Source organism: Prinia subflava, chromosome 2 (assembly GCF_021018805.1).
Source record: "Prinia subflava isolate CZ2003 ecotype Zambia chromosome 2, Cam_Psub_1.2, whole genome shotgun sequence".
Lineage (NCBI taxonomy): Eukaryota > Metazoa > Chordata > Aves > Passeriformes > Cisticolidae > Prinia > Prinia subflava.
Genome location: NC_086248.1, coordinates 70,558,319 through 70,583,341, shown reverse-complemented (window position 1 = coordinate 70,583,341; position 25,023 = coordinate 70,558,319). Strand labels below are relative to the sequence as shown.

Genomic DNA, 25,023 nt, shown 5'->3' with positions numbered 1-25,023 from the left:
CTCCCTGAAGAGGACACAGTACGAAGTACAAACAGGTGCAGGAGCAGAGACAGGAGGCAATAGAGCACAAGTGTCTGAATGCAGACCGTGGAGTGTCTTGTGCATCTTATGTAAAGCATTTATTTTTGATGGTGCTTGTATGCTGATGCATTAATGGGAGATACTCTATCTTCAACCTCTGTTCAGTTAACCTTTTGTCTTCCTCATAAAAAACTCTCTATTCCTGTGCTGGTTTCAGTAACCTTTTTCTGCTCTTCTTCCAACATGTTTGCATTCTTTAAGCGTGGATATACAGAATGAGGTAGATTATTCCAAATGAGGTCTGATCTGCAGCTTACTTAAATAACATACCCATAGGTCTGCTTTACTGAAGATACCTTGATGTGTTGGAGCAGTGCAGCTGCCTTTCCTTGTGTTTGTGTCACATGGATCAGTTTTAATTATCCTGTGATATACCCACAACACTCTTCTCTGCCAAGCTTGCAGTTGATTGTCTCACAAAATATTTTCAGGAAAACTAAGTAACTGGGACTTGCATGGATGTGAGATATGTAAAGGTAGCAAACAGAGTAAGAGAAATGGTTAGTTCTTGAAGGAGTGGTTTGTTCATTCCCCTAGGGATTGTCAGAGGTGGTGTTCCTTGTAGATCTGTGCTGGGCTTGTGCTGTTCCACTTACTCTTAAATGACCTGCAAGAGGGAAGCAACTAAGTTTACTAAAGATACAACTTTAATTAAGGCAGTAAGGAAGATGGAGGAGCCCCATGGTAACTGGGCAGTAAAATGTCACTTGAAAATGAGTGTGGGTAAAATCATGCTCAGTCATAGTTTCAAACATTAAGTGATGGGATCTGGTCTGATGGATGCAAGAGCCAAGAGTTCCGATAGACAGGGCCAAGAACGCGTCAGCTTGGTGATAGTCAGAAATGCCAGTCAAACCTCCAGCATTATTAGGCACAGAGTAGAACACTTCTCTACAATTTCATAAATCTGATTGAACTGCTCTGTGCAGTTTTGATCTTCTTATCTCAAAGCAGATAAAGCAAACAGAAGGTGAGCAGGAAAAAAAGCCATTAATTAATATGATTTACCAGTCAAAAAGACTGAGCTTTGGTAAATTATTCATAATATCATTAAAATTCAAGTACAACTGAAATTTCCTGTTGGGTTAGCTAACACAGAGAAATTACACCTTATGTGTTCTCCTACAAGACTTTGTACATTGTAGTGATAAGACGTTTTGCCTGCCTCTCATTGTCTGGAAGTGTCATTATGCATCTTAAGAAAAGGAAATGTTATTTTGTATTTACTCCTGTGTAAAACTTTAAAAGCAATGATTCTATTATTGAATCCATCAAAGTAGAGAAGCAATCTCTTTTGTTCATATAAAACTCAAAGGAACTTGCAGAACAGCCAGTTTCATGGGAAAGCAGGCAGACAGTTCCCGGGAGGCTTCATGGAATGTCTGCCCAGTAAAGTGCTGCACTGGGCAGACTGGGGAGGTGCAGAGTGAGTCCAGTTCAGAAATGAGAAGCAGCACAACCCCAAATTCACTGCGTGTTCTGCCTGGACTGCTCTAGATAGCTAGTTGCAGTAGCTCTGGAAAATGCCTTGCTGTACAGCAGTAATATAACCCAAACGAGCTGGCTTATCTGGGGCTGCAGAATTGGTAGGGCCTGTCTTGGCACTTGCTTGGTTCAATATCAGTGTAAAGGCTGCCCAGACTAAATTTCAAGAGATTTCCTTTTCCTAGCTGCAATGAAAACAAAATAATCTTTTGTTGTTGTTTTTGGGTTTTTGGGTTTTTTTGGTTGGTTGGTGGTTGGTTTTTTTTGTTGTTGGCAAACAGAAGAAAGCATTCCTGGTTTATGCTGGATTTACTGTTCCTTTCTGTGGTGATGACTTACATTTAGGACCAAATGCTGTCTGTGAGAGTGTGCTTTGGCAGTGTAGCCACTTGTACTGGGTACAAGTACGATTGCACAATTGTCACAAGGTTTGTGACACTGGGATTGCTGGCTGTGATCAGCCTCTACACCAGGGGATCCATTCTTGTACTCTGAACACATCACCATTCATCCTCCTAGTGTGTAAAGGATGAGGCAAAAATCTAGCCACAGCTGCTAGATCCTTGGAGTTTTGCTGTGAAAAATATTTGTTCTTCTTTTAGATACCTTTGATGGATTGTAATCTGTGGAAGCATGGAATTAGATAGATTGGGATGTTGATTATACTACTCCTATGTAATTTAACTGATTTTCATAAAAGGTGTTAGAGTGTGTTACTACTGTAGATGCAGGAACGTTTGTCTGAAGTATGTATTATTCCAGTTTACAGGGTGGGTAGAAAAGTTACATCCCTTTGTAAAACTGAATGAAAAGTTCAGCAGGAAAACCCAGAATCAAATACAAATTCCCTGGCATAAGCTTCCACTCCTGAGTAGGCCTTTCTTCCTTCTCTGAAATAAGCATTTATACAATGATGTTCACAATTTTGAAATATAAAAATATTTGGGTTTACTTGCTCGTGGCTAGTACTGGGTTTTGTTTGCCTGCTTTGAACAGCAGAATTCACAATTAATGATAGTGCAGCTTATCCTTCTTACTCAATATAGCCAATATCAGACTGGCAGCTGAGCTCCCAGCTTTAACTCAGCCAATGCCCGCTCTGCTTTGTTGCAGGTTATGGACACACAGTGCCTTTGTCTGATGGGGGCAAGGCCTTCTGCATCATCTACTCGGTCATCGGGATCCCATTCACGCTGCTGTTCCTGACGGCCGTGGTGCAGCGCATCATCGTCTACGTCACCAGGCGGCCGGTGCTCTACTTCCACATTCGCTGGGGCTTCTCCAAGCAGGTTGTTGCAATCATCCATGCCATGGTCCTCGGGTTTATCACGGTCTCCTGCTTCTTCTTAATCCCAGCAGCAATATTCTCTGTCCTGGAAGATGACTGGAATTTTTTGGAGTCATTTTATTTTTGTTTCATTTCCCTGAGCACCATTGGCCTCGGAGACTATGTACCGGGAGAAGGCTACAATCAAAAATTCCGAGAGCTATATAAAATTGGAATTACATGTAAGTGTCAAACTAACCAGCTAAGTAAAAGGTATTTTATATTAAAAAAAAATCAACATCAAACTGACAATCAGACACCTCCTCTCCATTCTGTGAATAACGATCATTTGTCAGCTAGCAAACTGGGCATTAATTTAGGTAGCTCTGTAAAGAGGAAGCTGTTAAGTAAGGTCAGTTTTCTCAGTTAAGAAAGAAAAAGCTAAAACTAGAATTTATTATTCTAACCATAGCTATTTACTCTCCTGTTAATAGTAGAATAAAAACCCTCACGTAACTGTTATGAAAATGGTTTAAGAGCATCTTGGGCTAACATTTCAGTGCATCACAGAGCCAAGATGATCTGTGTAACCTAAGGTCACCCCATAAGATTAGATGACAGATGGACAGAGATGAATCAAGAAGCCATGGAAAATGAGGTGAAATAGCAAAGTTTCTGACTTCAGTAACAGAAGGTAGCTGAAGCTGGCACTGGTACATACCAGCTGTCTAAGACAAATAGACTGAGATGTAGAAAAGCAGGACCATGAATGCTAAATTTAAATTGTTTCATTATATTTGACACAGAAGAAATCATGGTGATGAGGGATTTTAAGAAAGTGAAGCTTTTTAAGAAGAAAATTTCCTTTATGTTGGTATTCTGAGTAATTGTATGCTGAGGGCAGTATTTCCCAGCGATGCTGTTTTGAAACATTGCTGTTTCTCATACAGCTTCAACCTGAGCAGTCTTTGGGTCATCAGAGGCATCAGTTAAAAGATCTGAACAGCCAAAGCAAACTTTTCCTGTCAGCTCCATTTCTTAGGCTGGTCTGAATTTGACTGTGCTTCTGTGCATGATCCAGCAATCATAATGTAGGCAAAGAGCCTCCTAACTTGCTTTTTTGTGTTTTACCTGAAGAGAGGTTTTTTTATCCCTTTGAAGCAGAGCCTCGAACTAGCCAACAGAACACTTTGTCTTATTATCCTGCTAGGCCTGTTGCTGTTGCAGATTTCCTCCTGTCCCTGTCATGTTTATCTTACCAATGGTAGCTTTTAATTATTAACCTGCTGATCTGCAGAGTTAACTTGGGGATGCTAAGTGGTGAAGTGAATGGAAAGTCACACATGGCAAAGGCCTTGTTACAGGCCTGCTGTTCTGAAACTCAAGATCTGAAGAAAACATTATGGCTTAGATTAAAGCTTTTTCAAGCTGTAGAACAATTAGGAAATAAATTGCAGGAAATACTAAAGGAAATACTAAAAGGAAAAAAATAGCTTTTAGGCAAATTTATGACCTTAGAATATATCATTTCAATAGGTTTTGGGGTTATAACTTTTAAATTATTCTTTTTCCTTTCGTGTGAACAATTCAAGGAACCAAATGAAATGTTTTCTCCTGAACCTAAATTTTCTATAAGATATTTTGGACTGTTACATCAGAGAACGCTTAATGAGTACTACAGGCTTTTCAAGAACTTTTAGGAGAACACACGTCCCGTTCCAAATCAAGTGGCAATCAACTGGACTGAATTTCAGAGTTAATTATGAATCCTCAGTGCAGATTTATAGATGCTTTTCAGATTGATATAGCTTTGTCAGTTCTTCCTTGCGTTAATGCATAGCTCCCATTTGATGTTGTGATATAAAGTCTAAAAACAATTAATAAATTTTAGCTGTAGTTCTGATTTAGACAAGCATTCAGTATTAAAAATTTGATTAATGGTACTCCTGGCAGGAAAAGGAGAGTGTTCCTGCCAGTGAATAATCTGTAACTACAGGTGAAATATTTATGCCTTTAGGTAACAGAACAGTGACCATATGGAAGTTATAATCATTAATCTGTGTTGATTTTTCAGCACACTTAATGCTCAGCCCTTGGACAACTGCATTCTGCTAATAGTTACACACTTAGCTTCTGCTTGATTTACTTCATTGAAATGATAAAATAACTAAGTAGTCATGCTCCTCATTGAATTGTAATGATCAGAAATAGGGATCTAATGAAACACTGAGATTAATAAATACTCATTTTAACGCCTTCCTTGAAACTATACTATATGGTTGGGGAGGATAAAAAAAAGAACAAAGTGTGCTGTTGGTTATAGAGATCTCCATTTCCAAAGGTCTCAGTCTGTGAGAGCTGACTATTACCTCTAAAAATAAGTCAGTCAGTAAATGGCTAAAATAATTTGTAATATATTTTAGATAACACTTCCAGGTTTTGGTTGATCTGTGGACCTTAGTAAAACATTGCAAATACCCTCAAAAGGTGGAGTAGCCGTGTCAGATTTTGCAAATGCCAGGAGTAATTTTTTTTAATTTTTCATTTTGGTTTTATTAGCTTTGTACACATTTTTAGTTGCTTTGTTTTTCCAGGTATTTCAGGGTGTTGTATGTCTAATAATTTTAGAGGAAAATCATTCCAAAGTTTCCATGAAATATTAAATGATCTGTTCTGCTAAAATGATACAAATAACCAGTGTCCTTAACTAGCTTCCATATTTTTATGTCTGCTTATATGTAGGTATATTGTGGTAAAATTTTGTTTTCCATTTTTTGATCAAAATCTTTTGAAGGGGACTTAATCATGAAAGTCATAAGTCAATAGCAGAGTGTACATGTGGTAAATTTTAGTATTCTGTGTTTTTTTAATACCTTTACATGTTTTTTTTTTCTTGCACAGTTGTAACAGAATTGAAACCACTAGTATTGCTTTTTCTGTTTATGTTTATGTGGGGTCTTGCTGGTTGTAGAATCAAAAAGGAAAAGAAACCAAGGATATCACACTTCAAAGCTCTGAAATTATGCCATAAAGAAAATGAACATACTAGTCAGAGATGACAGGGGTGAGAAAAGTCACAGGCTCAAAACTGGTCCAGCCCTACCTGGTTTGCTAATAATTTTCTTTTTTCACTCAGGTTATCTGTTGATGGGCCTTATCGCAATGTTGGTGGTTCTTGAGACTTTCTGTGAACTCCATGAGCTCAAAAAGTTTAGGAAGTTGTTTTATGTGAAGAAGGACAAGGAAGAGGACCAAGTGCATATAATGGAACATGACCAGCTCTCCTTCTCTTCCATCTCAGACCAAGCAGCCTCCATGAAGGACGATCAGAAGGCAAACGAGCCTTTTGTGAATTCCCAGTCCCCAACTTCCAATGACAGCTCTCTAAACAATTAATACACGGGTGTCCATACCGGTGTTTTGGTGCATTTATGCTACTTACCATAAGAAATAGAAAGCCTCATATTTTTTTTTCTCAAAATACAAAAGCTGGAAGACTGTGCTACTTTAACAAGGATTCATCACTTCTGACATAGAAAAGACTTTTGGGAAAAATGTGGGAGCCACTCTGGGAAAAGGGAATAAATGTTAGATGTGGCTGGGAACATAAGGCCATTTTGGTTGAGGGATAAGGATTTAGGTGTACCACATTCAAAGATGCCAGAGAGAAAGGCTTGCACAAGCAGCTTCGTTGAAGATCTTTAGGAGACTAGGCCTTCACTGACATCCAGCTCATTGAGGTGCACGCCCCATCTTGCAAGTGGTTGACAGCAGATTTTGGGATGTAGCTTTCAATAGTCACAGTTTTAACCCAATAGCTAGCATCTTAATCTGGAAAACATTTTCAGAGCAATACCTCTAGATCTGGTGGAGGAGGGAATATCTAGGTCATCCCTCTATTACCCAGTAACTTGCACGTGCAAACAATAATTCTAGGAAGGAAAAACCAAGACTGCAGTCCCTCCTTTGCCCATGCCATTTACATCTAAATTTCCTACTTCCTTAAAAGGTCCTCCAATCACAAGAAAAATGTTGTCCTGAAGAGAGTGTGCCTTGAGTCTTCCATGATGTTTGGTTTTTGTATGAAATATTTTTTTGAGAGATAGCAAAAGCAATTCAAAGCTCTGGATGAGGTGAGACTGTAGGGCAGGAAGACAGATGCATTTCAGTCTTCTGAAATGGGCAGGAGTGGGTATTTAGCTGCGTGGAATGGAATGAAAACGAGTCAGCATATGCCACACATGACTGGCACAGTCATGTTCCTATGGCATTCTCCTGTTAGATGGTTGAAATCTGTTCAGCAGAAGGACTTGGTGCTGTTCCTCCCAGTCTAGCCCAGGGTGTGCTCTGCTGAGCTGGTGGGTACATGGAGGAACAGAAACAGCATTGCCTTTGAACATAGCTCCTATTTCTTCTTTTGCTTTTCTAGCTGGTACTCGGAGCTCTTTGGAGGAGAAGGGAATGTTTCAGGTCAAAACAATTTTTCAGTTTTTCATATGGCAAGAAAAAAGGAAAAATGTCACATTTGGTTCGGATGGAACCGAATTTTTTTCCCCTTGGGAAAAGTCACTAAAAAGTCTAGATCTCGCTCAACTTGTGAAGCTGGAACCTCTTTGGCTGTAACAGAGGTGTTTTAGTCCAGCTACCAGTCACTGTGCTGAATGCAGGGACGTCAGAGTGAATTTCAGTGAGCCTGAGACGAGATTTAAGTGGTTGTAGTACTTTCTCTTCTGGCCTTAAGAATCTTACGATAGGGGAATCTTGATAATGCTTTGCAATGAACAAAAGATCTGGAGCACAAATAGCCATATTAGGACAGCCTCCCACATAGAAACAGTGTAGAGGAGAGCCTTTTACCTGCAGTGCAAGCATGCCAGATTGCCTGTAATTTGGCTTTTAGTGTTTAGAGCTGAATAATAATTTACTGTAAAAGAAAAAAAACGCAGTGTGTCTAGATCTAGCGCACGTGGGAAAAATACTTGAAAGTAAATAACCCAAAATATACTGTGTTTGAGCTTAATTATAGCTAGCATCAAACAAATTTTTATATCTTTACTGGAAAAACTTACTTTATGGTTAAATCAGAAAGTCTTCAATTGAAATTTATATTTATAGAAAATCAGAGCTAAAGGTTTTGGTTGTTTTGAGTTTTATAGATTAGGTGAGAGCATATTGTGTTTGCATGTTCCCAGGAAAGTGGCTATTTTTATACTGCTTAGGTTAACACAGTTCTATTTATAATGAATGTTAACCAATATATATGTACATATATACATAAATATATTTATATACTGTACATATATCATAAATCACCAGAGTCTAACAGACTTAGGAATGGCATTTTAGATAATTTTCCCCTAGTCTCCCCTTTATACAGTCAATATTTGGAAACTATGGCATTAAAAGGACACTGACATAAAATTAAGAGTACTGTACTATAAGAAACATTTATACTATTTTTTTCAGTGGAACTTTATTGATTGTTTTCAGTACCTTAAAATCCAGAATTTCTTTTAATTTCCGTATAATGTTAAGCTCCAAAGGATATGCACAGATGTTAAATGATATACAAAGTTACTTTTGCAGCGTGTACACAAATGCAAAATGTAGACACGTGAAATGAAAGCACAGAATTCAAAGCAGAAGCGATAAACTAAGCAGTATACTGTGATTGTAGGTGAATATTTGTTACTTTAAACTTAAATAAAAAGTCTGGCTTTTGCCTGCCTGCATTGTGAAGTGGAACTGTTATTTTCTTTAGTGGTGTGTGTGCGTTGAAGAAATCCTGTCTGCATTTGGGCATCCTTAATTATCCTTCCTGAGCTCAAGGAGGCTCTATTAATGCCATTGTTGTACCTAACCTTGATATCAATTGTGGCTTAGTATTGTGCTAGTTATTCCTTAAAAAAAAAACAAGAGCAATCCAAGATATGTTTGTTTGTTTCAGATGGTGACTGATCATAGCAAATAAAGAATAGTGAAGTAGCATTTATCATGTCCTTCTGAACCAACTGCTCTAGTATTTGAGAAATCTGAAAAACTGATGAAAATAATGGCCCTCTTTTCATACAGCTTTTACATCTTCACATGAAGCCAGCATATAAGATGAGTTAAAACTGGAATCAGAAGATCAGATCAGAAGGAGGAATATTATCATGTAAGAACCTCAATATAAAGTGCATCCCTTACCTAGAGGCAAACTGTGAAGCAGGTGCATGGAAGCCCAGATGGAGAGCATGGCTCATGAAGCAACGGTGCTGAACAAAAGTTGCAAGAGAGAGCTAGAAATGCAAGCAAGTTACTTATACACATAAAAGGATTCCTTTTGCCTGGGTTCTGTCCTCGCTCTCCCGTCTTCAATTTTTCCAGGCATATATCCCATTAATAGCTTTATTCCTGTGCTACAGCTGACATTTGCCATCTTCTCTTTGTCTGTCAGTCATTAAATATAAGCTTGTTTTATTGTTATCTCAAGGGAAAGAACTGGCAGGATATTCATTGTGTTGGAGGAAAGAAAATGGAAAAACCCACTTGCGTTTTGATTTTGGAGCTGAGTGACAGCCATGTTGTCCCTTAATGAATGTGTTCTCTTCCCAAAGTTTCTTCCCAAGGTTCACCAGTGGCACCGTGTGTGGGTGCTGGAGACTTGCTGGAGGTTGAAATGAGTTATTTTCTAAGTAGGTAACTCTGGAGATCTTGCAGCTTTAATGTCAGCGCTACCAAACCTCCCTAGCTGGGTGCTTATGTCAGAGGAGTTGCATAGGATCAGCAGTTCTGGATTGCATCAAATATTTGTCTAGCCCAGTGTTTTGTCTCTGGCAATGGCCAGGAGCAATATGTGAACTTGTGTAAGGAAAAGGCAAGTGTGTAGCAACCATTCCCCATGTTCTCCTAGCTCCCAGCAGTGTGCAGCTCTGGATCCATGACAGTACCTAGGAAGGATGGAAAGTCAGTGTAGGTTTGGTGTGTGGAAGAGATCCTACACCAAGGTGCCTGCTCTCTGCTTTGATCAATGAGACACTCTCCTGCACAGGATCAAATGGAAATTGGAAATTTCCCATAAAGCTGTTTCAAGTTAGGTGCTTTGCAGTTAACTTGCATGGGATGGGCTCTTGAAAAAGGGAAGGAAGGAAAAAAGGGGAAAGGGGAAAGTCTTTTATGTGCTGTTGCTTGGACAGTGCTGTCCTCCAGGTAGGTAGGAACTTGCACAGAACCTGTTTGCTAATGCTAAATCTTGAATCTCTACGTTCCAATTTGTTTTGTAAACAGTTGCCAGAAATGTAATGAGAGGAACTGTAAGTTACTAAAAATACTACTGCCCCCATATTCTATTATTATTCATTCTTCTAGATTCTGCTTTCTACTGAAGCAAAATAAAGCTCCTGTAATGGGAAGCAGTGTTATTCCAAGTGGGCACCAGTACAAGAGAATGGGGTTTCTCTTCTCTGCACTACTAGCTGTCAGTATTGCACAACATATCAAAAAGCTCCTAGATAGCCAAAAATATTTCTTGTTGCTTGTTTTGAGCAGCAAGCATATTTCTGAGATCCTGGAGACTGCCTCTGCAAAGCTGTGTCTTGCTTAATGCAGATTAGGTACTTGATGTATGTCATTTTAATGCCTATTGTGTTAGTCTCATGGCTTCCTAAGTTACCATTCCACCTACTTTTTATCATGGAGTTCTTATCACAATTATCCTCAAAGGTCATGGTGTTGCCACTGAGTATGAGGACTGTGATGCAGTTATTTTGCTGGTGATGATGCAGGTTTGCCAGAGCCATTGCCTTAGCTGATAACAAGACTCACTCATGGCAGTTGAGGCCAAATGACAGATTTAGGTAATGAGGAGGGACAGGGTGGCTGGGAGCAGGTGCACGGGCTGACAGCCAATGTCAGGGAAAAGTCATCCTGGCAAACTGCTAAGTGACCACACCGTTTTCACTGGGCTTCATTGCCTGTCACTAGGAGTTAGAGGAAGGAAGAGCAAGGACGTTGCCAAAAGTCATCTGAAATGAAGTTTAATGGAAGTAAGTTTTTCACCATTTATCTACAGTCTGCAGCTCTCTGTTACTTCAGTCACACCATATATTGTATGAATCAGGATAATGGTTTGGCATTTCCCCAGTGTAGATGGCTCCTGTGGCCCCTGAGGCCAGTTGTGCTTGTTATCCTAACAAGTTTTTTCTGTTTCAAATTTACTGAGTGTTCAGACCCATAAGCAGGAGGTCAGTGTCACTGCTGAAACTTTCCAAGGGCAAATGTGGCTCAAGGCACTGCCTGGCCTTGGGTCAGCCTTTCATTTTAGTGCCTAGGCTGTCTGGAAAGACAGCAGTGAACTCTACCTTAAAAAGTGAGAAACCCACTCTTCTGGGAGGCTCAAAACTCCCCGAATCCATTTGGTGCTGATCCCAGGGGTTTCACAGTCTTGTGTGTATAGCACATGTGTGTAAGTATCTGGAGTAGCACATTGAACTGCCATTTCTTTATGCCTTTTTTTTTTTTTTTTTTTTTTTTTTTTTTTTTTTTTTTTTTTTTTTCCTTTCTTTTTTTTCTTTTGAGACTGGCTGACCCCCTTGACCTGAATTTCTCTTAGGAGAGAGAACTTAGGAACATGGCTCACAGTATTCTCTGACTGTCCTTAAGCTCTCGCTAGTACCTAGCTGGGCTGTATCAATGGTGGCAAGGTGAGATTCAGAGTAGAAAGGGATTTCATCATCTGGGGACTAGGTGAGGGGACAGGAAAGCCCCATCCCTGCCCATCAGCTTTAGCTGCAGCCACCACTTTATCTCTAAAACCACTTCCAATGTCTGGCACAAAAGGACTGTATGATTCACTCATCTGCATTGTGCATATCAGCCAGTGCTCGTGCTAATGGTAACATAATGACATAAAAACTAATAGCTCATCCAGAAGAATTAAATTGTTCTATTTTTCTTTTTGAATGCATTGCTGCTTTGCTTATGAGCATTAGACCAATTCAATCCTGGCCTGAAATATTTTATCTGGACATATTATCCTACAACTGTAAAGCTTCCTTCTTGACCCCACATGGGCAAAAATTAATTAGCATGTTTGCATAAACAGAAGACAGCAAACTGTAGTGTCAGTTTAGATAGGAATTAGCAAATCCTAATTCTGCATTTCTGGGCTGGTTTCCTGATTATGGGCAAAGATCTGTTAAATTTGTTTAGCAATTGCCAGCTGTGATTTGAGGCATACTTTCTGAACAGAGATGCAAAAAATATCATTGCCCAGTAATGAAGTACAACATCACCTTTGGGATAAAGTCCTTCAAATGTTTAATAGGCCACTTTTGCAGATTAATGCTATTTGCAAGGGATAATAAGCCCTGTTTGAAACTTATTATGCAAAAATGAAAATCCACACTCCATTTAACTCAAATTCCTACTGCATGTTCAGTGAGGAGAAAAATCAATACGAAAGAAGAAAATGACCCTCATTTTGTACCCCTCTTCTGGGGAGCTTGACCAGGCATTGCTGACCCTGCTGAGAGCTGAGAAAACCCCCTGGCTTTCCTGCCCTGTGCAGAGCATGAAGTCAGGCGGGCTGCGCCGGGAAGGTTTGCGAGCAACATCAGCCTCCAGAAGGTGAAGTGGTGCAGGGAGAGCACTTCCATGGGGCACGAGAGGAGACCACAGCTGCCCTGAGGCCAAAGGTAAGCAGCAAAGATGGCCAGTGGAGGGGGGCCATGGTGGGACTTGGAGGGTCAGGGCAGTCAGCCTGCTCCAGCCCAGCCCCTGGGGAGGGGCCAGTGCCCAAGGCAGCGTGAAGAGAGGAGGAGAATAATTTGACAGCAGTATTATTAAAGAGGTGGTGTCACTAGTGCAAAACTTGTCAATCTGTTGCAAGTAGGAGGTGTGGAGGGAGAAGGTGAATTTCTGCCTTTTAAAGGCAGAAAGGACCCTTTTGATGCTCTTCCATGGCCTCTTACAGGAACCAAGACACATCTGCAGTATTAGAGCAGATAGGATTTCCATGTCTGACAGAAACAGTCCTAGATCTCATCCTCTGTCCCTGATGCTAATTACCTTCCCTGTTAAAAAAATTCTGTTTTCTTTGGCTAACTGCACAATTTCTAATTGATTGTTCCAAAACCAGCATTGGTGTAGGACTATGTTGTGTGTTTGTCTGCTAAGTGACACACCACATTATATTAGCTACCAGCTTGCCCTGAAAAGGTGAGCATCTTTCAAATGTCCTCTTTAATAGGTGAAGCAGACTATGCTCCTCTGAGTGCTGTACATGAGCATCCTCTCAAAAGCTCAGCTCATTCCCAGTTGAGTTTTTCAACATGGATTTTTCAGCACAGCACTGAAACCAGGGTGCCACATGCCTGCCAGTACCCAGAGTGCTGGCTCTGCACAGGGGCTGTGCTGTGGCCATGGAGTAAAAAAGGGAGATGGCATTAGCTTTCCCTCCTTTTGGGGACCCCTAGGTTTCCCTTCCTCCTTCTCCTCACCCATGGAACACACCTGATACTTCTCCCTACCTCTACTAACCTGAGGGAGATACATGGGGACAGAGATGTGGCAGCATCTCTGCCCTAGATGGTCCTAAGTGTCTGACACAGAGACACTGATTTTAAACACAGTCTCTGCTGCACCCTACAAGAGCCAGGAGCTTTGTAAACACCTTCTAGTCCATCTGCCCAGCCTGCTGTGCAGAAGCTGTTTGCCTCTTGTGTACACCCTTGGGATGCAAGAGGTTGTCAGAGCTCAGAAGAAACGTGGGTAGACCCACCAGAAGGGTCAATTGCACATTTACCTCAGGCAATCTCAGAGCACTCAGTTTGGGCAACAGGGCTGTCTCATCAATCCTCCTGACTCTGCCTCAGGCATCAACAAGGTGCTGAGAAGAAATATGGATGTATAAATGCACCCTTGGTCAGGAGTGAAGCCCCTTGCAGGGAGGGCATTGCACAGAGAAGGAAGATGTATTTTTATTAACTTCAGGGTGCAGGTCAAAAAAAAAAAAAGTCTTACATGCACTGGAGCTGCTCCAGGGCTGTAGCATCCCCCTGTGATAGACAGTGCCCCTGTGATGCTCCTGGGGACACTCATGCTGCTGTCCCCTTGGTGCCTAGTGTGTCTAGTTGTTATTAAAATGCAACTGAGGCTGCAATTTCCTATTCGAGATGAGGCAAGAGGCTCAATTCCAAGGTACTGATGTGAGTAAGGCAATGTCCTGAATCAGGCAGCGAGGTCCCACCTCTAAACAATCCGGAACCCTGTGAGTATCCACCAAGCTACTGATAATTTTCATGGTGCAAGTATTGCTACCTCATCTTCTCACGAAGGAGGCTAATAAGAGTTGCAGGTTTTGATTTGCAAGTCATGCATTGAAACACAAACCAATCTCAATGTGAAAATTGGTTTTTTAGAAGTTTTAGTCCTGAATGCCCTTAGATGTGAGCTTGATGACTAAACAGAATAATGTAATGATTGGTGTGCAGACAGGAGACTGATGCTAAAAGCTTGAACAAAAACAGATCTCCTGGGAAAATGGTAACCCAGGACTTTCTTTCCCAGCTGCAAAATGGATGCCTGGATGAAACACCCAGAGGTGGTAGCTGGAACAGAGAAGCAGAGATTAATGGAAAGCACACAACCCTGGTTCAGCAAGACCCCCAGTAAGAAAATTTCATTGAATTCCAAGAAACAAGAGGATGTTTATGCACCAAACTGACCTAGGGGACAGCAAAAAAACCCCCTGTGTTCTGCTATTTTTCTACCTTTGTGTCGCTATCACTCTTTGCAGCCATCCTGTAATCCAGAAATATCATCCTTCTTGAGTGCAATACAGGCTTGGTTTTAAATGTTTTCAGAGATGTTACATCAGCAGCACCATGGTGTGCTAATGTTATCATGTTGCCAGCTCCATCAGGCATTCCCTGAGGTCATATGGTCAGTCTGGTATTTTAATTGCATCTCATCATTTAACCTCACATCTTGTTAGAAGTGAGATACAAAATCTGTAGAAAACCTATGTGTCAAGTGTTGCAATGAATTACCACTCCAACCTGTATTTTTGCACCTCTCTCAGAAAGAACCCAGTTTAATGATTTTATAAACCCTTCTGCTTGATAGACTATGGCTCTATCACACTTTAAATATGCAACCAGATTCTGTTTTTTCTTATATTGTATTTCTTGTATTCTTGTATTTCTGCTTCTATTTTAACAGAGATTAAAGCATTGGCACAAACAGTTTATTCAAGAATTAGAAGCCTGTATGAGACCTGGAGCTTCTCCCTCAATCTCAAGAGCCTAAATTCAACTCTCTAATGACAAAATGGTCTCTAAAGGACTATAAGGAAGCAAGACCAGGCAGTGAGATCAGAGGTGATTTTCAGTTCCTGTCTTGCTTATATTCAGTTCATATTCTCACCCTGATGCAGCAGCCACAGTGCACATTCCCATGGAAGTTGAGCAAATTTAACATAAATTTGGCCTATTTTGCATCCAAACTTCAAGGCCATGCACAAATCAGAACATTAATTGCTATTCTTCTGTGTGGTATTGTTTAGCCTCAAACCCAGCTAAGTGGATTACAGGCAGTTATTTGTGACAATTCGAGGGACAAATTCAAAACAGACTTGGGCTTCATACCAGCTGTAGGTATATATGCTGCTATTTAAGCTTCAGCAGAAAATATGTTTTTAACAGGTTTAAGTCTTACTCAGTTATCAGTCCTCTGAGAGATGCTGCTGTCAAATGGTTTAGGCTAAGCACATCCAGCATGTTTAATGGCTTCCCAGACTGGTTCTGAAGGAGATTTTTGCTAAATAATGCTCCTGCTGAAGACAGAAGACTTCATGCCCATTTACATTACAGTTTAGCCACTGGGAAATATTCCTGGGTAAAAAATGTGCACTTTAAATAACAGCTCTGTTGGTTATGTGTAAATGGGCTGTACCTTTTCAGGTATTTATATGCAATGTTTTCTATTTATTGTCACTTAATAGGATTTGTTTCTCCTGGTCTATAAAACAAGAAAACCTGGATGAGTGTTCATCTTGGGAAGGGTACAGATTGGAAGCCGTGCTTTACAAATAGTCATGGTTTCTGTGGGCAAATTTTCCCAAAAATGAGAGGATCTCTCCCAACCCAGATCTACTGATGTGCGGAAATCTTTGCAGGACTGGACTCAGGTCAGATCAGAGGAAAAAGCCCTTCAGTAGCAAGGACATCTCAATTGGAAATGGCAGTACCTTTTTTCCATATTTTACCATATTCTTTTTTGGTTTCATGCCCTGTCAGCTGCCAGACATGAGAGTCCTCCCCCATTTTATTTAATGCCACTTAAAATTTCATGGAAAGAGCAAGCAAAGTTGCTTGCTGGACCACTCTGAGGCCAGGGGGGGACACAAATTGATGCGCTGCCGAAAAGTTGTCCCTGTGCCACTGACGCATCCACACACCTGGACCAACATCCTGGTGCTGGCTGAAAAAGCTGCAGTGCCCTAAAGAAGAGTAAAATTCAAAGAAACCCAAAACAAGCAGCATCAAGCACGGAAGAGAAAATCTGTCCTGGCACCAGGGGATAACCAGGAACCTGGCCTAGCGTGAGATTCAACAGCTAAATCTTGTGTCACAAAGACATGTGACCAAGTTTTTCAACTGGAATTCTAAAAAACACTAAAGCAATTGAAACCCCATATATTACACCATCATTTCCAAACTGAAGAACCATTTCTGTGTTCACACAACCTCTTCTGTAAATTAATCTGATGTTATCTTGTAATAGTCAAGTACCTTCTCCCAGCATCCCTGTTCAAAGGCTGCTCTGGCACTTTATTTCTGAAAGTTAAATATCTTCTTTCCAAGCCAAATTCTTTCAGGGTCAGTGTGCACCTGCTTAATCTTGTAGCAGCTTTTATCTAAATGGAAATAATTCCTCTCTCTTCCTGTATTTATTGCTCTAATGTAATTCAACGTTCTCTCAGTCTGCTGTTAACACAGCTACACAAGACAGGCTATTTGATCTACCCTTCAGAAATGGAGAAACTCAACTCATGTTTCTGAGTGGCCCTTTTCACTTTTGTCTGTTTAAAATCAACTTTTTGAAAGGCAGCTGATGAGAAGTGCACACTGACAGCCCAAAGGGGCTGTTGTGGAGCCTTAGCCAGTGCCAGAACCTTCCATGACACCGTGGAAAACTTCTCACATGACACTTCCTGGATGTGCTATCATGTCTTTCCTGGCTGTGGCACTTAGCCTAAGCAGCAGTGTATGATTTTGCAGTGTAACCAGATCCTCCTCCTCCTCAGCATCCTTGAAAATATTTCAGGGCAACACGCCTTCTTCTTTGACCCCGGGTGAATTATGCCACACTTTTTTTCCCATCACATTCCACAATTTTACTAGCTCCAAGGCTACCTAATTCCTTCTATGACAGAATCCTGTCATCCATCATAAATACAGACCTTTTCTTGCACCCTAGGCATGAAGGGAGATGGGCTAATTTGTGATACCTCACATCACCTAATTTGTGATTTGTGGGCTGGTAACACCCCTACCAACTGATCTTTTTGTACTGTCCTGTTTGTCCAGGTCCTTAGGTTGTTTGTTATTCTTGAAGTACATCCCAATTTTGCAAACAAATTCTTGGGGGTCACTATGCTAAACTCTTCTGTGGAGATGAGGCTGACCAATCTGTGCTCTTTTCACAGCACTTCGCATCTGTATGCAATTGTATGTAACAGTCAGATATTTCTATGATCACATGTTCTTTTCAGTGAGCACAATGGGTTTTGCTATCTTCCAGCTTTACCCCTGCTCACTGATAAAATGTAACAAAGGAGATGAAAAATACTTGCCATGTGTGCTTGAAAGAAAAAAGGAAGTGTCTAGTGTCTTGATGGATACCAAAGGACTGGCTGTACAAGTGAAATACAAGACCTAAAATGGTTTAATCTGTTGGGTGTTTCTGCTTGATGTCCTTGCCTTTCTCCCAGTAAGAGGTGTTCACAGAGAGCCCAGATCTGCCTCTGCTCAAGTGAGCAGTGCCTTTTGTTTGCACAATTTCCAACAGGCCCCCAAGTGCTCAAGAGTTAAATGAGATTTCCTGCATATGAGAGGTGGGGAGAAGCCTGTCTCACCTTTCTTTGGCTGCGAGGAGGAATACTGGCCAGGGCCTGGGCTGGCTGGTCCTTGCCATTGCTTGGCAGGCGGGATCGCAGATGGTCCGGAAATCAAATCTCCTTCCACGCCAGCTCATCTCCCTGCCATGGCCATTAATGAAGGTGCTTATGCTGCTTTTCTCAGAAAGGTCAAACATATGCTGGCTAACAGCTCTCACCAATTCATTTCTCCCCAGTAATGTAGAGTTGCCATTTGTGGGCTTCCCTAAGTCTGCAGGCTCACCACAGAATTTGCTTACCACAGAAGACGGCTGCAGCCGTCTGTCCATGCTCATGCTGCTTTAATAATTTTTCTCCTCAGGGTTTGTTTGTTTGTTTGTCTGTTTGTTTGTTTAATCATCTCCTGCTCTGTTGTGCTGAGCTCTTTCTCAGTGCCTCACACTCCCCCACTCTGTTCCAGTGCCTGCTGTTATTCTTGGCACCCGAATCAATGCTAACTGGTGTATAATCAGCCTGTGTTTTACCGACCAGCATTTGTTCCACTGTCAGCTTCCATTTCAGCTTCTGCTCTGATGCCAGTTACTGTTCTGCTCTTGGGTGTGGAGCTCTGATTGCTCTGTGGGGTGCTGTACACCACTCTTTGGGCTTCTTCTCATCAAGTTCTTGTCTGTACCAGGGAAGCTTGTTGCCAATGTCCCACCCTCACTCCTTCCTAGTCTCTATACTTGGTCCACTTCTACTCTGTACCTTCATGTCCTGTCCTCTTGTATTTGCAGATTCATGTGATTGCAATTCTGCACAGAGTATTTCCTCATTTTAAGCCTAATATGATAAAATATTAAACACGTGGCTCTTGAGAGGCACGTGAAGACTATAAGATGACTCTTTGGGTGTTGTGGTATAGAGCTACCTAATTACATTCTGCCTGTGATAATGAAAATGCTAAAAACCTATTTTACTTGATCCCCACTCTTCTAAATCTGTATTTTATTGATCACTGGATGCATGTGTTGTGCTGAACAAATAGAAATGTAGGCACCTGGGCATTTATCCATATATTCTCCATGCTGTGTAGGACTAGATTGTGTAAATCAGACTTTGATTTTTTCAGTAAGAGGCCACAATTAAAATAAAGGAAAGGGCACAGAGAGCTGGTGAGGAAGGGCACAGTGACCAGCACATCAGCCCTGTGGTTAATGAAGCAAGAGAAATGGAATAATGCAGACAGAACTGCTGGGCTCCTGTGTCACCTGTTCTGGACTCCAGGAGTCTTTCTTCTCCAGCATCCCATAGCTGATAAGTTCCAGGCAAACCAGAAGGAGGACACAGAATATCATCATCCAGAATGTGAGAAAAACCTACTGGAGAGAGATGAGCAGCCAGGAAGGGCACCCCAGAGAGACAGAATATAAAGGGAAGCTGAATATAATTTTTTTAAAACTTTCCTCAATTTAAGAAGCAACGAGGTAAAACATCAATAACCAAACAAAAAGAATCACAATTCTTTGCTTTTTTGAAGAAGGAAGAGATAGAAGAGTGACCAGGGGATAAAATATTCTGATAAGATGCAGCAGTTAATTTAAAAATAATTAAAGATGACAGCCTGGATCCCAAGATAAGGAAAACAATGGTACAAAAAGGAATCATCAGCTCAGTAAGAGTCTGGCAGCTCTTTTGTGTGGCCTGATGTGTTTTCAAAACTAGACAATGCTGTCTGTTGGGCAAATGCCAGCAGGGAGTAAACAAAGCTGTACTTTTTTTCAACAGATAAAGTAGATATTACCTAAAAGGGTGAGTTAATATTCCTCAATAGACCAAATCCTGTCCCCAAATCATACTCAATGCTATCTTTAAGATGTTGTAATTTTCTTTTAGCTAAACATATTTGCTAACTTTACTGGATTAACATAAGTGTACAGGCACAGAGTGATCTGAAGAGCTCCTTACAGGAAAAAAAAAAAAAAAAGTGTCCTCTGGGGTTTGGGTAGCTCCACCTCTAACTGGCCTCAATGAGGCCAAGCAGCTGATGTAGGTGATGGCAATCAGTGGCTGGGTGGGGAAAGGTTGGTTTGAAGGACAAGAGCTTCTCTGTGGAGAGATTAAAACGAATATCATGAAAATGTAAGAAAAAACCCCACCTGGTTAAACAAGTCCTGGCAGCTTTAGCTGTGGAGTGAGGGCTTGCAGCAGAGAGTGATGGTGGTTCTTATCAGTGCTGGCGGGTGCAGGAGGTGTGAGCAGCCTTGCAGGCAGACTATCCAGGTCAGTGCCTCCATGTATGTTCAATGGCTCTGGCCTCGCTCCTGGAAAAAGGTAAGACCCAAGAGGGCATCTCTTGCTTGATGCACTTTTCCCCAGTTTAGGGCCAGAGCTGTGGAACACCCTGGTCTGATCCAGGGGTGCCAGGGCTGGTTGCAGATGGTGCTTGGGGTGGGTGCAGCTGAGGGTGAAGGACTGAGGGTGATGCTGGGGAGTAACTGAGACTAGAAAGGAACCACAAGGTTTTTCTGGAAGCAAGTGTAAGGTAGAAGATCGATTTTCTTTTTAGAGTCTCACAAGTGGTATTTGAAGACCTAGAGAAAAAGGCTAAACTGCCCTGAGACTAAAAGATGAGTTTCCTATCTGAGGGAAATAGCATGGCAAGGATAAAGCCCTTGTTATGAGAATAGCCAAATATATTCCTTTGATCTAGCTGGGTTTAAACCTCATTGATATGTTTATTAGCTTCCTCTTATCTGAGCCATATGCCTTCTTGCAGCTGCATTTCCCTTATCACACAGCAGAGGAAAAGACTCAAAATGCCTAAAAAGCATGTCACTCTTTCAAATGCTTCATAAAATCCCAGCTGTCACCCGTATTAGTGTCATAAATGATCACTCATCCATGTCTGTAACTGCCTTAAGTCCTCCTTGCTTTCCCCTTGATTACCCACTCCTTTCTCCTCCTTCTCCTCACCCCTGTCACCCTTCTCCTCTGACCACCTCCAGCTGAACCATCCCCTTCTGGGGATCCCTCGGGCTCTTCTTTCCTCTGTCCCTGCCCAGTTCACTAAGTGAACAGTAGCTTTAAAACCTATTGGGATGCAAAAGTGCCTTCTTGAAGAGTCTCTGGCACCTTTACAAACACAGCTGCTCCAGACATTTCACAGGAGAAGAATTTTCCCCATTGTGATGCCGAGTGGATACCAAAGAGCTGACTGCCTTTGAGTGTCAGGCATTAGAGTTGAATGCTCATAAAGTTCCAAGAAATGGAGCAACCTTCAGCAAAATGTAGGCTGTCAGAGACTGGAAGTCTGATATGTCCTTACTCTGCTTATTTGGGAGAGATTTTTGCATGGGACATCCCCCTGTGAGAAGGTGGAGGTATATGTTGGCACTTTAAAGCACACCTGTAATACTGTGACCTCTGTCTAATCTCCTCCTAAGGCTGGCACTTGGCTTAGTGTGTTTAGGCTGAGTGCAATTTCACACAGAAAATGTCTTTCCCACATGCAACAACTCAAGTGCATTTCCTGCTCGGGGGTAACCTGCAGAGTAGGACATGAGACACCATGATCCCTGTGCTGAGCCTGTGAGAAGAAGATGGACACCCAGGGCTGAGGCACAGCAGTGTCCAAAGGAGCTGGACAGCCAGGTTGAGTTTGAGCTAGTATGAAAACCTCACCCACACCGTGGCTTGTGGAGCACATGGACAGGTTCTGAGGCTCTGCGTGATCCCACAGCCCAGCAGGAGGTGGGACCTACAGCTGTGGAGGGGACACAGCACCTGAGCACCCCAGTAAACATGAGCCAAGGACAGGACCCGTCCCTTCCTTACTGTGTGAATTGTGTGTGGCTTGGCCCGAGGTGCTTGTCACAGCATTCTGACTGAGGATGTCCTCCAAGGCAAAGCACCAAGCCCAGGCTCTGGTGCTGCTCCTGGAGGACCAACAGAGGGCACAGTCAAAAAGTCCACATGGAGCAGGGGTACCCTGCATGGAAGTAGTGTTTGGGCACCTGCAGTTGCAGTTACAGGCCTCCACCTGCCTGGAGCCCTCCTCCTTGGTTTGTGTTCTTGAGGGAGGTTCATGCTCTGCCTGCATCTCACAGGCTCCAGCTGAGGGAGCTGTGGCTTGCAGGAAGCCATGGTGTTGGCAGGGCTCTTCCCTGCCCGCAAGGCTAGGATGTCCCAGGTGGCACTCACATCAAGCAATATGGCAGAGGAGTCAGGGGGGTTAGTTTAGTTTTGCTCTGTTCGGCTTTTTTTATTGTTGCACCAAACAGCTTTTGTGTGTTTGATTTGTCAAACCCACCTTCATATGAATAGATTGGGAAAAATCAAACTGCATGGCTGCAGCCTGTCAGAGCTCTTGCTTTTCAGTTTATCCTTAGCTGGCTGTCAGCTACAGACACATCTATTTTATTGGGGTTTTTTCCCACTAAAGGATTTTTTCTCTCCCTAACTTTCTTCATGGAGTAATCAGCCAAGTGATCCACTGGCTCAAGAAGAGACTGCAACCCCAGGATTTTTCTGTATTGCTAAAGTTTCATTTCTGCTCTGCTAACCAATACTTGACAGGGAATAAAGGAGGAAGAGGACAAGACACATACCAGACAGACTGATACAAGCTCTTGTTTACTTCTTTACTGAGGCAGATCCAGAAGCTGTCCAGCTTTGCCAAATCCCTCAACCTTCCCTGAGCAGTGTATTAATGAAGGAAAACAAGTGGGACAGGATACAGTCAGAACACCTGGTGTGGCTGGAGCAGAGACATCATCCTCATGGCTGTGCTCAGCCAAGGGCTGCTACAGAGGACAACATGGCAGGAGAGTGTAAATAGGCTTAGATCAGAGTTCTGCATCAACAGAGCTACTTCTAAACACTTTTCCTTGTGCTCTGTCTTCATTGAAACAAAAATAAATAACAAAGTTTGGTTAGTATTAGGAACATGGTTTAGGACCCTTGATGTTAAGGTGGTGTTTGGACCATCCTCCAACCCCATCCAGGCTGACATTTGAGTTCACCCACTTGTCCCCTCTGACAAGGGAAGGAAGCCAGATGCACACAGTGTGGTTACAACAGCAGGTTTATGGTCCTGCGCCAGGCTGTGTTGAGATAGTGCTGCATGGATGTTTGACAACTAATCACATGAGTTGTTTCACCTTGCAATCCCTTTTAACACCTTCCCTTTCACAAACAACCAACCTGCCTCTATTTAATTTTCACCCACAGGGCTCAGTTTTGTTGATTTGACCTCAATGACAGCCAATAAATCAGCACCTATCTCCTGGGGTTTCACCTAAAGGGAGTTTCCAATGCTCTCGTTTCATTTGCTGAAATGCCTGGTATTTTTTTCCAGTTCCTGTTGGATTACTACAGTCCTAGGTGTGGCTGGCCATCTGCTTTCCCTCTTCACTCCTGTGCAATGTTTGGTGCTTTTCCACACTTTTCTCCTGTTTGTTCAGCCTAAGGACTGGTCACCTGTGCACAAACCTTAACAGCTGATACTTCCTTCTAAAGACTGTGAAGTATAAACCCTTTATGGCTGTATTTAAGTTTGTTGCTTTCAAAAAATGGTGGTTTCAATTCTCTATTCTACCAAAATACTAAGGCTGAATGAAAGGAAAAAAGGCAAAATACTGAATCCTGTGAACTCTGCGTGCAGAACACCAGTCTCTTCCAAGCTGTTCAGCTGGCATGAACTGTACAGCCAGCTTCAAGGTTTCACACATTTGCAACATTCTTGGCTAAAAAATACTGCCTTCAAACCCAGACCAGACTTCATAATAAATATCTGGTGTTCACTGGAAGAAGTAATGCTTTTTCAGACACTGTCAGCTCTAAGCTTTCATCAGCTCAGCAGCTGGGCAATTTGCTTTTTATACTCTCTGTGGCCTCACTTGCTCTCTGTGCCCTGTGTTTGCTGTGGGACCAATTGTACATCACTTGACAGAGAGATCACCAGGGCTCTTGGGCAGTGGAATCCATTGCTTTGATTGTTGGTCTTGAAGTCAGCAAAAGAGAAATCACTCTCTTTGGACTTTCTGCCCATGTCTGTAGCAACCTGGAATGCTGATTTACTTCCTAATGAGTTTGGGCACAAGCACTGCACAAAGAGTTGGCAGAGCTGGGTGAGGTCCTATTGAAGCAGATGGTGGAGCAGGAGTCTTTGAAAGCTGAGCTTACAAGCTGAAGGAAGCAGGAGAGGAGAGGAAAGACACAGGATGGTACACCAAGGGAAGAAAGACTGGAAATAAGGACCATGCCAAAAGGGGCCACAAGGAAGTAAGACACAGAGAAAAGGGGCAATGATTTGAACTTTTGTGGATTATGTGGATAGAAAAGCTTTAATTCTCTATAATCTACTGTTGCCAGTGACAGCTTCTGGAAGAAAACTGCATGAATCTTGTTGCTTTTCTTCATAGGAAGATGCAATTTTGAGGGTCAAACCTTGCAAAACCCATGTTCTAAGCCTCTGTGAGAGGGAGGCGTCTGGCAATTAAGTGCTGACATCAGGCAAGAAACTGCCTTCAGGCACTGAGCTCCCACCTGAATCACCTTTGACACTGTGACAGCTCTTGGGAACAAAGAGTGGCCTCATCTTAGAATTACTGTGTCTAACCACCTAGTAAGTGTGATGTATTTGCTTCTGCAAGCCACAAACGGAACCATAAATAGAAAGTTTTGCCTGAGTACATGGGTCCTTCCCTCTGTGACACAGCCTGCTTGAGTCTCCTTCTCCCACAGCATGAGCTGCACTCAAATGTTTGTGCACAAGCCAAAGCACCTAATTTTGCTGTGTGGACAAATCCTGTGATTTATTCCCCTTATTTTCTGATATAAGACTTACAAAGGCACTCCACACTCAAACACACCACCACTAAATAGCCAGGAACTGGACTTCAAAGCTAGAGGTGGTGCCTAGGTGGGGTGGCAGGTGCTCCCTTGCACGATGCAAATACTGCAGTCCTTTGTGACTCTCACTGATAGTTTGCCTACAATACCTGAATTAGTCTGAGTATCACCATGCCCACAGCACATCTGCTGTTATAGAACTCTTATCATTATCATGTGTTACATGTTTGTGTAAAGTGACTGTTCTATAAGG

General features: G+C 42.1%; 1 protein-coding gene across 1 annotated transcript in view; it reads left to right on the top strand.

Moving 5' to 3' along the window:
* KCNK1 (potassium two pore domain channel subfamily K member 1) overlaps window positions 1-8,572 on the top strand; it is a 32,651-nt gene extending 24,079 nt beyond the window's left edge. The window contains exons 2-3 of the mRNA XM_063390474.1: window positions 2,680-3,075; window positions 5,970-8,572. Coding sequence (XP_063246544.1) covers window positions 2,680-3,075; window positions 5,970-6,229 — 656 coding nt within the window. The 3' untranslated portion in view covers window positions 6,230-8,572. The remainder of the gene's footprint in view (window positions 1-2,679; window positions 3,076-5,969) is intronic.
* The last annotated feature ends 16,451 nt before the right edge of the window (window positions 8,573-25,023 follow it).